At 53.4% G+C, this 11670-nt stretch overlaps 1 protein-coding gene across 1 annotated transcript in view; it reads right to left on the reverse strand.

Moving 5' to 3' along the window:
• The window catches only part of Casz1 (castor zinc finger 1), a 51631-nt gene extending 40320 nt beyond the window's left edge, over positions 1–11311 (reverse strand). The window contains exons 1-2 of the mRNA XM_028757905.1: positions 11187–11311; positions 10765–10803 (exon numbers count right to left, since the gene is read on the reverse strand). Of these exons, the coding sequence (XP_028613738.1) occupies positions 10765–10803; positions 11187–11235 (88 nt within the window). The 5' untranslated portion in view covers positions 11236–11311. The remainder of the gene's footprint in view (positions 1–10764; positions 10804–11186) is intronic.
• Between the last annotated feature and the right edge of the window lie 359 nt (positions 11312–11670).

An 11670-nucleotide genomic window follows, 5' to 3' on the forward strand; every position in this document is an offset into this window, starting at 1 on the left:
CAGCAAAGCACTCAGGTTCTCTCAAACCCACACGAGCAAAAAGGGGTCAAACCTAATTCAGGGTTCAAGACTGAGCCCCACTCCATAAGAGCAGTCACTCTGTTCTCTGTAGTTCCCACGGTAACCCTGTGAGCTCTAGCAGCCATGGGGGGGGGGGGGCTGCTCCTGAGCTGACTACAGTGTCTCCCAGTGGGTCACAGGAAGCTTCCCCATAATCCTCCTCTGCCTTCACAGAAGCACACTATAAACGTGAACCTAAAGACCTGTCTCCTGAGACGACAAATCTCATCTGGATGGCTTCCACAAGCGCCCTGGTCTGCTCACCTCTATTTCACCAGGGACGAGTGAGAGTGTCCCACCCTGGCAGCCCTCCCTGCAGACAAGGGGAGAGTCCCTTTCTCAGGGACTGTGAAGGATCAAGGCCTGCAGCAAAGCAAGCTTTCCTGCAAACCTTAGCGGGCATTTATATCAGTCACTACACTGCAGGGTGTGCCCAGGAGGGGCTAAAGGGGACAGAGTGGACTTAACAGGGATCCGGAGCCCTTCAGGGACACAGGCTGAATAACACAGTCAATACCCAGGGCCACAGCCGTGTAATTTCCCCACAACATTGCCCTCGACATTGCGTGTGGAACCGTCCTCAGGGAAGCCTGCTCTCTCTGGCCAGGAAGCTCCATACTGTGTCTGTCTCCTGGCTTTTAAGAACGGTCTGGGAGTGACTATGGGTCTCCTGCTTCCCCACCTGTGTCTTCTGGCTTTTGTTTGTTTTTATTGTTTTAGTTTTCTTTTTTTTCCGTTCAGTGCTAGAGATAGAACCGTGTTTAGAACATTTTCTAAGTAAGTGGCTTTACCACTAAGCTACGTCCCCGGCACCTGTGAAACAGGCGGAAACACACAGGCCCTTGCTGTTTGCCAAGAGAGATGAATGTTAGGTGTGACATTCATTCTCCGGGCCACTCAGAAGGAAGGTGCTGGGTAGACACTCAGAGGACGCGTGAGGTCATGTGACTCACGTCTTCCACAAGATGCCCCCAATCTATCTGTGATCCACAGGGAGAACGGTCTCAGCGTTAAAAGAGCTACAGCCCCTTTCTAGTCCCACAGGCCTCACCAGACTGGCCCTATTAGCAGTACTCACCACAAATATGCTTTCTGATAAAGTTGGAAGGAAAACATTCTAGAGCTCAAACCAATGTCAGGACAGGAACCCTATGTGTCCTGCCCGGGTGGCATCTATACACTGGCTCGAGGACACACATACCAAGCTGAATGCAGCAGACCACAAAGCAAGCCTTGGTCAGGGCAGAGTGGGATCAGGTGAGTCACCTGTAGGTCACCCCTCTTGCATAGGACATATTTAGCTCTGGAGGTCCCTAGCCTCTCCAGGATCCCAAGGGAGGACTATATTGAGCAGCCTCCGCCGGAGCCTCCAATCAAGGCTGATCAACTGTCCAAGTTGATGTGGAACCTGAGAGCCATAGAATGTTGGTCTTTCTAGTCCTAGGTAAACTGGAGTAGGTGATGTCCTTACATTGTCCACTGTGTTGTTCTGAAGGGTGGATATTCTGCCCAAAGTCTGTGTGGCACCTGCTCCTGAAGTACCTTCTTCTGGGTGGAACTGATGAGTTGGGGTCTTTGTGTGTGTGTGTGTGTGTGTGTGTGTGTGTGTGCGCGCGCATGCACTTAAGAATAAGGCCTGAGCCTCTCTCCACTAGAGTTTTTAAAAGCTGTTCTATATCATGGGCCAGTTCCATAAACACATATAAAATGTGTCTTCTACCTGAGCAGATCATGGCACATCCCAAGAGGACATAAGAAATGAGGCTTGACCTGGGGTGTAGATAATCCCAGTTCTAGAGCTAGTGGGCCTGAGACTTCAGATTTATCAGATGAACATAGCTCCTGGCCAGGCCGCCTGCTATAAGCCTTTCATTAATTTACGATTAGATGGGAAATTACCCCTCACCCAGGAATATAAGTTTTCATCTTATTTTAAGTTGGATTCTTAAAACAATTACCAGGGCATCTGGCGATGACTTCACCACACTACCCGGGCCCTGCAGGGAGAAGGGCAGCCCTGAAGCTGCACAGGCCCTGCTCTAGGCCCTAAAGGGAGCTGGAGGGAACTCAGCCCCAACCTCCGCTCTGATCCTGAGAGAGCAGTGGACACACCATAATCTCTGATCTCTGCCGTCTGTGGAGAGGCTCCCTCCTGTACCACCTGCCCCCTGAACCCACTGGTGACAGTTGCCGAGAGCTTCAGCAGCTGGTACCTCGGGAGCATTTTCTATTTTTAATTGTTTGATCGGAATATTAACTCATCTAGGCCCGTTCCCAAAGCAGTTCCCAGCCAAAGGGTTTCCCCCATTTCCCACACCTCCTTTCTCCCCCTCTCCAGTCAGAGACAACGCTGAAAGTAATAATCAGAGACACACAGGCCTCTATGCATTTGCAAGAGATCAGAGTATAGAAGGTTTTTTTTTTTTTTTTAAAGAAGGCAGCCTCCTCCATAGTCCAGAGTGGTCTTAGGGCTGGTCCTGGCCTTCCCTGCTCTCTGAACATCGGCCCAGGCCTCTGACACCATCCTTGCGCTCCTTGGCATTCCCGCTGGCTAGCACAGCTCTTTGCCCTGTGTCCAGATCAGCTGGGCGAAAGGTTGGCTTTTGTTGTAGCTTTTTGGCATCCACTTAGAGGAAGGGAGTCCTTGGGAGAACTGACCGGCAGCTCTTCTATGGTTAGTTCCCACAAGGACTGGCCCATCTACCAAGGGTGAGTCCCATAGCCAGCCTGCAGGGTGTGATGCTTGAGTATGGGACAGGCCTCTGCTGAGTCTGTTGGGTACAAACCTGGCCCTGTCACTTTCATGGGACTCCTTTTAGGAAAGGTCTCCCACCTAGTACAAGGACTCCTGTCCCCCTGGCCTTCCTCTTTCCAATGCTCTTGGCGCCCGCCCACTGCTATGCTCTTCCTTTCAAGGTCACAGGGCCGTCCACACCAGGAATATTTACTCACCAGACTGGCCCTGTTAGCAGCACTCACCACAAATATGCTTTCTGATAAAGTTGGCAGAAAAAAATTCTAGAGCTCAAAACAATGTCAGAAATTAGCCCCCACCCCCTTGGCCACTGAGGGCGAGGTAGGGCCTGGAACAGGTCATGCGACTCTCTGGGGACAGTCCTGGGGAGCTTTTGTTACTTTCTCTCTTGCTTTGCTCCTTCCGGCTTTACCTCCAACATACAGCCTGTTGCCAGGGCATTGAGGACTGGGGACTAGGCTGAACACTGGCTCTTGAGGAGTAGGCTTCTCACAGCCTCTGGAGGACAGAGCCAGGCCAGGCAGCCTCTACCTTGGCTGCTTCCTGGGCCGTCTCACCTCACTGAGCCCCCTCCCCCCATCCTGTCCTCTCTCTGTGCACATGGGCTTTAATGTTTTTATTACCTGTTTGACTCGCTGCCTTATTGCTTCTCCCCTTAATGGGGCCGTAACCGTGGAAACGAGGAATAAACGGCCACCAGAAAATGAGATGATTAAACAGGTCACCCTGGCAAAACAAACTCGGCTAAGGAACTTCTGGGGGTGGGGAGGGTAGGTTACCCCTCCCCCATCTAGTGCCAGAAGGCATAGGACCAGGGCTGCCCATATGCCCAGATCCCTAAAAGGACTGGGGCAGATACAGTAGGGTGCCCCCTGCTGGTCAGCAAAAATACCCAGTCAATCCTCAGTGGAGCAGGCCTTCTGGCTTGCTGTGGCTTTGGGCTCTCAGGCAGCAGGGAGAGAGGCACTTGCCAGAGGGAAATGAAGGCTGAGATTATGAAGTCTGGAAATACGGAGTTCCAGAGCCTCCAACTGAGGCGGGGATCCCTGTCAGGCGGCCCTGCCTGACTCCTCCAGTATCCTCTTCTCCTGAAGCACGTTCCCTCCCAGGGGTCCCCTTAATTCAAGGACAGAGTCCTGTAAGAAAAGATCAACTCTGGAATGTACTCTATCGGAATCCCTGGTATCTAGACAAACAAAGAGTGTGTGGTTCCTCTCTGCTGGGTCCTCCAAAGCCAAGGGCTACTACTCTAGCCTCAGCCCAGGCTACAAGACAGGCTTTAGGAAGGGGTCTCTTTAGCCAAGCACCTAGGCTTCTGGCAGGGCCTGTGGGACCAGAGAGCAAGCCTGGGAGGTGGTTTTAAGAACCATGGTTCCTCTGATATGACTCAGACATAAGGCAGAGCTCAAAAGCATTGGCAGTCTGGGCTAGTCCCTCATTCTAGCCGTCCTGCCTACACTGGTCAGACCCCGGAGGGATCCTAGCCTAGAGAACAGACATATGGAGTGAAGTTGGAAGCAGGAAGGGAAACAGGATAGATAGACCACGGAGGAAGGAGAGGAGGAGCCCAGATTACTTTGGCTACTGCTCTCCTGTTCCTCGGACAACAGCTTGACCTGATTATACCCTGGACTGGTGCTGTTACATACCATTGTCATGGAGAGTAGCAGCTGTCTTACTGTCCCCTTTGCCCCTCACACCATCCCTGATTCTAACCGGTTCCTTCCTGTAAAGCAGGCTCTAGAAGCTCTTGAGGAGCGAAAACCCAGATCCTAAGGGAATCGGGCAACATTTCCTGCCTCCCTCCTTCTGCCCCACTCAGAAGCCCGGCAGCACTTGGGAAGGGGACTCCTCCATCATCAATTGCACCAGCACTTACGGTGGGAAGCCATGGGCCCCAGCCCCATACCAAACACTGGGAGGAGATGTCAACACAGCAGCTAATGGCCGTATCTAATGGTCAGCATTAAGCACTATAACGGTAAGGAGAAAACAAGGTCCCTGGCCTTGGCCTCCTAGGGACCCAGACACATAAACATGAATGCTGTCCTAGCACAGCGTGGGTATAACCGGCTTCTCAGAGCAGCAGGCCCCAGCCAGCCTCTTATCTCTTATCTCTTTCTAGGGCCAACTGGGTATGAGGCTGTCGTGGGGCGTGGGGCAAGGTGAGTAGGGAGGACCTACCCACCAGAGCCAGGTGGCTTGGCAAAAAGACAGAAAACTGTGGCTGCCCCATGGAAGGTAACTGCTCGCAGAGTGGAGGAGGGAGGCCTGGGAGAAGACCTGGATGGTAGGAGTTATGTCCCCAAGGCCACTCGTTCATGAACAGCCTGGTCTTCATCTCCAGCATCTCTTGGTATAAGAAGACAGCCCCCCCCAGACTTATTTATTATTTATTTATTTATTTATTGTGGTTTTTCGAGACAGGGTTTCTCTGTGTAGCCCTGGCTGTCCTGGAACTCATTCTGTAGACCAGGCTGGCCTCAAACTCAGAAATCCGCCTGCCTCTGCCTCCCAAGTGCTGGGATTAAAGGCGTGCGCCATCACCGCCCGGCTGATTTATTTATTTTTATTTATACAAGTACACTACAGCTGTCTTCAGACACACACCATAAGAGCGCATCAGATCCCATTACAGATGGTTGTGAGCCACCATGTGGTTGCTGGGGATTGAACTCAGGACCTCTGGAAGAGCAGTCAATGTTCTTAACCGCTGAGCTGTCTCTCCAGCCCAGCATCTCTCTCTTTTATACTATGCCTGCCTGCAAACCGGGGAACTGGACAACCCGATTCTGCAAAGTTCCTTAGGACTCCCTGAACTGCGGCTTCACTGCCCTCCTGGGGGCTCTTCCCTGACAAGGACAGGTCTGAGAGCCTAAGGTGTAAAGAACAGTCAGCCAGACAGGTACCCACCAGATCACTAGCCTACCACCTTTTATAATCCACACAGTGAGGTGGTCTGCCCAACTGATTCTCCCACACACAACATGGCCACTGGCCTAGAGCCCCTTTCCAGTCCTGTTAGGCCCCGGCCTGGCTACCACAACAGATGCTGCTTGCCTGGGGGATCCATTTCTGGGAATTACTTTGGAGCCACTTCTTTCCCTCTCTGAGAAGGGAAGGTAGGAAAGAGGAGGATAAGGGGAAGGGGAGACATCAGTGGTAGCAGTTGTGGTTGATCAAGACTTAAAAAAAAAAGCTTAGGGGGAAAAAAAAACCAGCCGGGCAGTGGTGGCACACGCCCTTAATCCCAGCACTTGGGAGGCAGAGGCAGGCGGATTTCTGAGTTCGAGGCCAGCCTGGTCTACAGAGTGAGTTCCAGGACAGCCAGGAATATACAGAGAGACCCTGTCTCAACAACAACAACAACAAAACAAAACAACAACAAAAAAAACAAGTTTAGGAAGGCTGAACCTTGGGGCCTGGAGTTGGTGATGAGTTGAGGACCCAATTCTCTGAGAAGGGTGGACTAGTCCAAGGTTAGCTGATGATCGAAATGGACCATTGACATAGCAGGGTCCGGAGAGAACAGTCTAGAGGCCTACCCCATTCACTGCCTGGGAAAATGGGCAGGGACCTGAGCCGGAGCAGCAGCTTTCATGAGGAGATGCTGCAGTGTGACTCAGCCTTGCAAAGGTGCCTCTATTTATTTTTATTTCCCATCATAAAAACTCAAGCTGCAACTCAGCCAGATTCCCTGGCTGTGGGGGTGGGGACTGTCGGCAGTGCCAGGGAGGCAGGGAGAAACGTCTGATGCCCCCACGCCCCATACTGCCCATGCCTCTCTTAAGAGTTTGTGGGCTCCCTTCTCTGGTCTCTACCAGGGAAGAGGGGCTTAGGGATCCTGGTAGACCTGCTTCTGCTGCCGCTGCCTGTTTCTGTAGGAGAACCACCATGATCGGCCTATTATCCTGCACTTTGCTACATTGTAACTCGTATCACCGCTGGTTCACAGCCCCCCCCCCCCAGCTGTTTGGTGTCTCAAAAGCTCTCTACTAAGAAGGGACCAATGATGTGTTTCTTGCTTTACTCACGTGACTCTTCCCTGGAAGCCTGCCCCACTGAACAAAATCTAGTTGGTAGTCAAAGACCTTAAAGGTCATCTGATGCTCAAGTCCCTCCCTGTGTCACTGCTGGGTACGTAGCCAGCCTGTCTGAATGGAACCAGGAAACACACCACTTCCAAGACAGCCCATGCTGTCCTTGGCCCTGACGGCTCCTTCCTGCCAAGATGGCACCAGAATACCCTCCCCCCTGCAGACTAGCAAAACCGGTGCCCGGTCTGGCCCTAGCTTAGACTGGTTGAGTGGGTGTATCTGGCCAAGTTAAGTCTGGAGGAAGGAAAATCGAGGGCGAGCTACTTTACCCAACCCAACATGAAATCCTTCCAAAAGTGGCACAAGACCACTCCCATCGCCTGGTGCATGATGAGTTAAGTGTACCCAGAACTATGAGGGTTCACAGTCACTTCCACTTTGGGCAATACCTGGCTCTGAACCTTCGGTGCTAAGGCCTGATACTCTGAGTATGCTGATACTCTGACTGCAGGGGCTGAGTATGAAGACGCAAGTTCTTGCTCCTTGTGGGAAAGATACAACCAGGGGGAGTCTGCTGCCATTCTCCTCCCTGCCTTAGGCTGTTTCCTGGACGGTCTCTCTTGGCCTCGTCTTTCCCAACCTCTCTATCACTGAAGACTGTATGTCATGGGGGGAGAGGGTCTGCCTGAGAGGAAGGGTCCTGGCCTGCAGTCCCAGTTGGACAGACAGTTCTGGCTCAGTGAGTCCTGCCAATGACTTGTCTGGATGTCAGGGCTGCAGCCATGACGCTTCCGTGGGTACCACAGCCCCTTCCCAGCTCCCTCTGGGTTCGGTGGCCGTTCCTTTGAGCTTGCCCTCCTGCCTATTTGGCCCTTTACCCAGAAGAGCCTACCTTGGATCATCTGCAGGAGAGCTCTTCCCCTTCTCAAGAGGGCATTAGAAATAGATCCCGAATGATCAGGGGTAAGCTTTGTCAGAGATCTATGACTCTTACATAGCGATTCTTACCCAGGCTCAAGTGTGTTCAGGCCCAGAAATCAGCCTGGGGTGGGGGTGGGGGCTAATCCTGGGGAGCTTCCCAACTACAGGATGAATCTACCTGTGTCTCAAAGCTTCCTCCCTGCTCCCCCTCCCCCTCCCTACACCCTCCCCCTTGGGAAATCACTCTAAAAGGGCCTAATGGAACCATGTCCTCCTCTCTTCCTCTCTCCTCCCTCCCTCCCTCTCTCTCTCTCTCTTTCCCTTTTTTTTTTATTAGCATTTGTGGAATTTATTCCCAAACTCTCCTAATCTTCCGTACACAACCATTTGATTTGCATAACCCAACCCCCTCTCATAAAAACTGGCTGCTAGTTTAATTAAAAAATGTAAATTTGCTGTCATCTCGGGGCCTGGTGAATTAGGACGACATCGGCATTTTTTATTGCTAAAGACGTCCAGATTGATCCAGCCCTTGGCTGAACTATGGTGGGGGAAAAGGGGTCCACATGGCCCCTGAGGGTCTTCAGATCCTTCTGCCCCTCCTGAGAAACCTCAATCCTCCCCAGCCACTGAATTACTCATGGCCAGAGCGCTTCAGGACCTAGACATGTCCACGGGTGGAGGGGACAGTGAACCCATCATCCAGGACTTGTTGGAGGTCTGTGGTACTGGCAACTCTTTGGGACTTTTACCTGCTTACACTCTGGTGAGGCTTTTAGTTGGAACTACCAGGGCTGCTCCCAGAGGATGGCAGCTCGGCACGGCACAGCACCAACAATAAGCCTTGGCAGGCCCTGTGCATCAGGGAGGTCAAGGGAGATGTTCTCAGCTGAGAACAGAGCTGTCCAAGAGATAGAATCAAGGAGCACAGATCGGCCTGAGTCCCGGTCTGCTTCCCCTTTTATTGTGAATCGAGGGGAAAGTGCCTTTCTTCTGAAGTTCTGAGATTAGGTGAAACTCCCAAGAACAGAGAAGAGACAGAAGGTATCACTAAACAACTCCTCCAGGAAACTGAACTCTGATCCCATGGACCTTCCTCTCTGTGTGGCCAGAGTCCAGACTTGGGTCCCACTGGGAGTGCCCTGCTCCTGCTGACTTCCTGGCCCTTCTGGCTTCTAGGAAAAGTTTCCAGAGCCTGTCCCTGGAGTGTGAAGAGCAGTAAGTCTCCCCAGAGCCCTTAAGGTGCCACAGGAGACTCTGTCACTTGTCTCCCGCCCTGCCATCATGACACTCCCCAGAAGGGATATGGAACCGTGCCTCCATGGCAGCCTAGGAGAGGCTAGGCATGACAGGATGGGCGCCAGCTCCAGTTGGCACTTAGGTCAGAAGGAAGAGAGTAGGGCCCGCCTTCCAGCTGAGTAATGCCTCAGTCCCTTGTGCTGGCCCATTGGCAGGCTCTCCTGTGCCAGGTAGAGGGTGGTGCCAAACACTGGGCCTGTCCCTGAGGTCTGCTTCTTGGCTGGGATGGGTGGGGGCCCTATTTCTGAAGAAAGGGGGGCGGGTCTTGAGAGGGTGGTGTTGAGACACCTGATTAGAGGTGGAGGAGGGCTGGTTCTCTGTGGGGTGGAGGCCAGGGAGGGGCAGGGTGGCAGCAATGGCTTCAAGACACCTTTCCAAACTTGCCCAGCAGGGGGCGTAGTAACCTTCCTGGGCACAGATGTCCCCAGGACCTCCACATCCCATTAGCCAAGAACACACCTGTCCCCTACAGCCCAACCACTCTGTGAAGATTCCCTACCCCCACAACACACATTCCTGATTGCCCTCTCCTGCCTCTTGCCCCCTCTGCCTCACAGAGGCAGCTGTCATTGTATGGGTCCCATGGGAGTATGTGGTGAACTTGGACAAGTCTAACACCAACCCTAAAAACCACATAAGACCACCGCCTTTCCTTCCTCAAATGACACAGAAGGGGTCTGGGATGAGTTCTAAAGAACTATCAACCTGATTTTCTCTTAAGACACTAAAGATTGATTCAACTGATTTCAACAACCTAGGGTGTGAGAGTTCTGGCCCAAAGTTAGTTTTGATAGAGGAGGCCAGTGGAAGACCACAGAACTAAGCCAAGCCACTCTGGACTTAGGTTGGAGGGTCAGGTGCAAAGAAAACTACTGAACAAGATTAAATCAAAACTGGAAAGAACCAAAGTCAACAGGCTACACTCTGCCCAGGCCAGGGGGGCACTAGCTGGAGCCTGACCCTAGCCCCATGCCAAGTTCCCCAGACCCAGATATCTAAATGTAGTCTTTGGCCTACTGTCGCCTCCCAGAGTAGGTGCTAAAAGGGGGCTGGGGGGGGGAAGAGAGTCCTGGGCCCCTTACTTTGAACTGATAACAGCCACCTCAGCCCACAGCTTCTCAAGTGAAAAACACTCATTAGCCTTAATAAGCAGCTTGATCATCCGACACAGCCTTGTCCCAAATAAATTAAATTCCTTTACCTTGAGACAGTCGCCCCGAAACCAGACTAACCACCTTTCCCAACAGGACGCTGCTTTCAAAAACTAAACCACCCCCCACTAAAAAAATAAAAACACACACCCCATACGCCACACCACACACACACACACACCCCTTTGCAAAGGGAAAAGTGCGTCTAAAAAACACAAGAGAAAAAACACGGAGAACAAAATCCCCCACAAAAAACCCCTAAATCCTCTCTCTCTCTCTCTCTCTGGGTGCCCCCAGCTCCCTGTCCCCTCGCTTCTTTCATAATGACAAGCATCAAATTAGTCACAGTCACTAAGCGAATGACAAATAACAATATCACCATCCAGAAAGCAGGGTTAGCAGGGACCATGGGCACAGACCCCTGGCGCCTGTCCGGTACCCTCGGCTCAGCTGCTAACTCACTGGGCTAAAAATACTAACTTCCGTCAAAGAACCGAAAGAAAAGTGAAAGAGCCTCCCCGTGGGTTCCCACCGCGCGTACCTGTTCCAAGATCCATTCTCCGCTCCTTGGTCCCAAACTCTTCGAGAAGCGCCATGAAATGAAGAAGAGAGAAAAGAATGTTTAGTGTCTCGCGGGTCCTCTGTCCCCGCCCGCCCGCTGTCCCTCCCCGCCGGGCCAAGCGCATCCCGGGCTGGGGGACGCGCGCCGGGCCGGGCCGGGTCGGGAGGGCGGCGGCGGGGAAAGTTTGCTCCGCGCCTCACGCTCGCTCTCACGCTCCGGCCCGCACGCTCCCGGCAGCTCCGAGTTCCTCCAACTAAAACAGAAACTGCCCGTGGCTGTCGCTCGGCTGGGGATCGGGCCCGCCGGGCCGGGGGCCCCCCACCCCCACATCCCGTCCCGAGCACGCAGGGGTCGCCGCTCCGGCCCTGCCCGGCCCTCCCCCGCCCGCTGCCGGTACTCACCATAGTCGGAGAGTCGAAAGCCGAATTCACTTAAATAATCAACTTTCATAATACTTAATTAATGCCTAATTGCAACTGATTACTCCCCGAATAACAAGTTGTTTTAAAATCCTGATGTCATTGCTCCTGACGGTAACACTCAGGGTAACAGTTTGGCAGGAGGGAGCGGGGCGGGCGGGAGCGGCCGGGCGCTGCCAGGCGCCGAGGTGATTGGCAGGGCGGCCGTGGCACCGCCCCTCGCCGGGAGCGCGCGCGGCTCCGGCAGGTGAAAGATCAGACTCGCGCGCGCGCTCACGCCTCGCAGTGGTGCGAAGGTGAATGGGCGCGCGCGCGCCCGCCCCGCGCGCTCCCGCGCTCCCAGCGCACAGGCTGAGGAGGGCGGGCGGCGACTCTGCGGAAGCTCAGAGAGGAGAGGGAGGCGGGGCCGGCGCTCGCGGGGTCGCGTGCGAGGGAGGGAGAGGCTGGGGTGTCTGTGAGGGGTGTG

Source organism: Grammomys surdaster, unplaced genomic scaffold (assembly GCF_004785775.1).
Source record: "Grammomys surdaster isolate TR1022 unplaced genomic scaffold, NIH_TR_1.0 126185, whole genome shotgun sequence".
NCBI lineage: Eukaryota > Metazoa > Chordata > Mammalia > Rodentia > Muridae > Grammomys > Grammomys surdaster.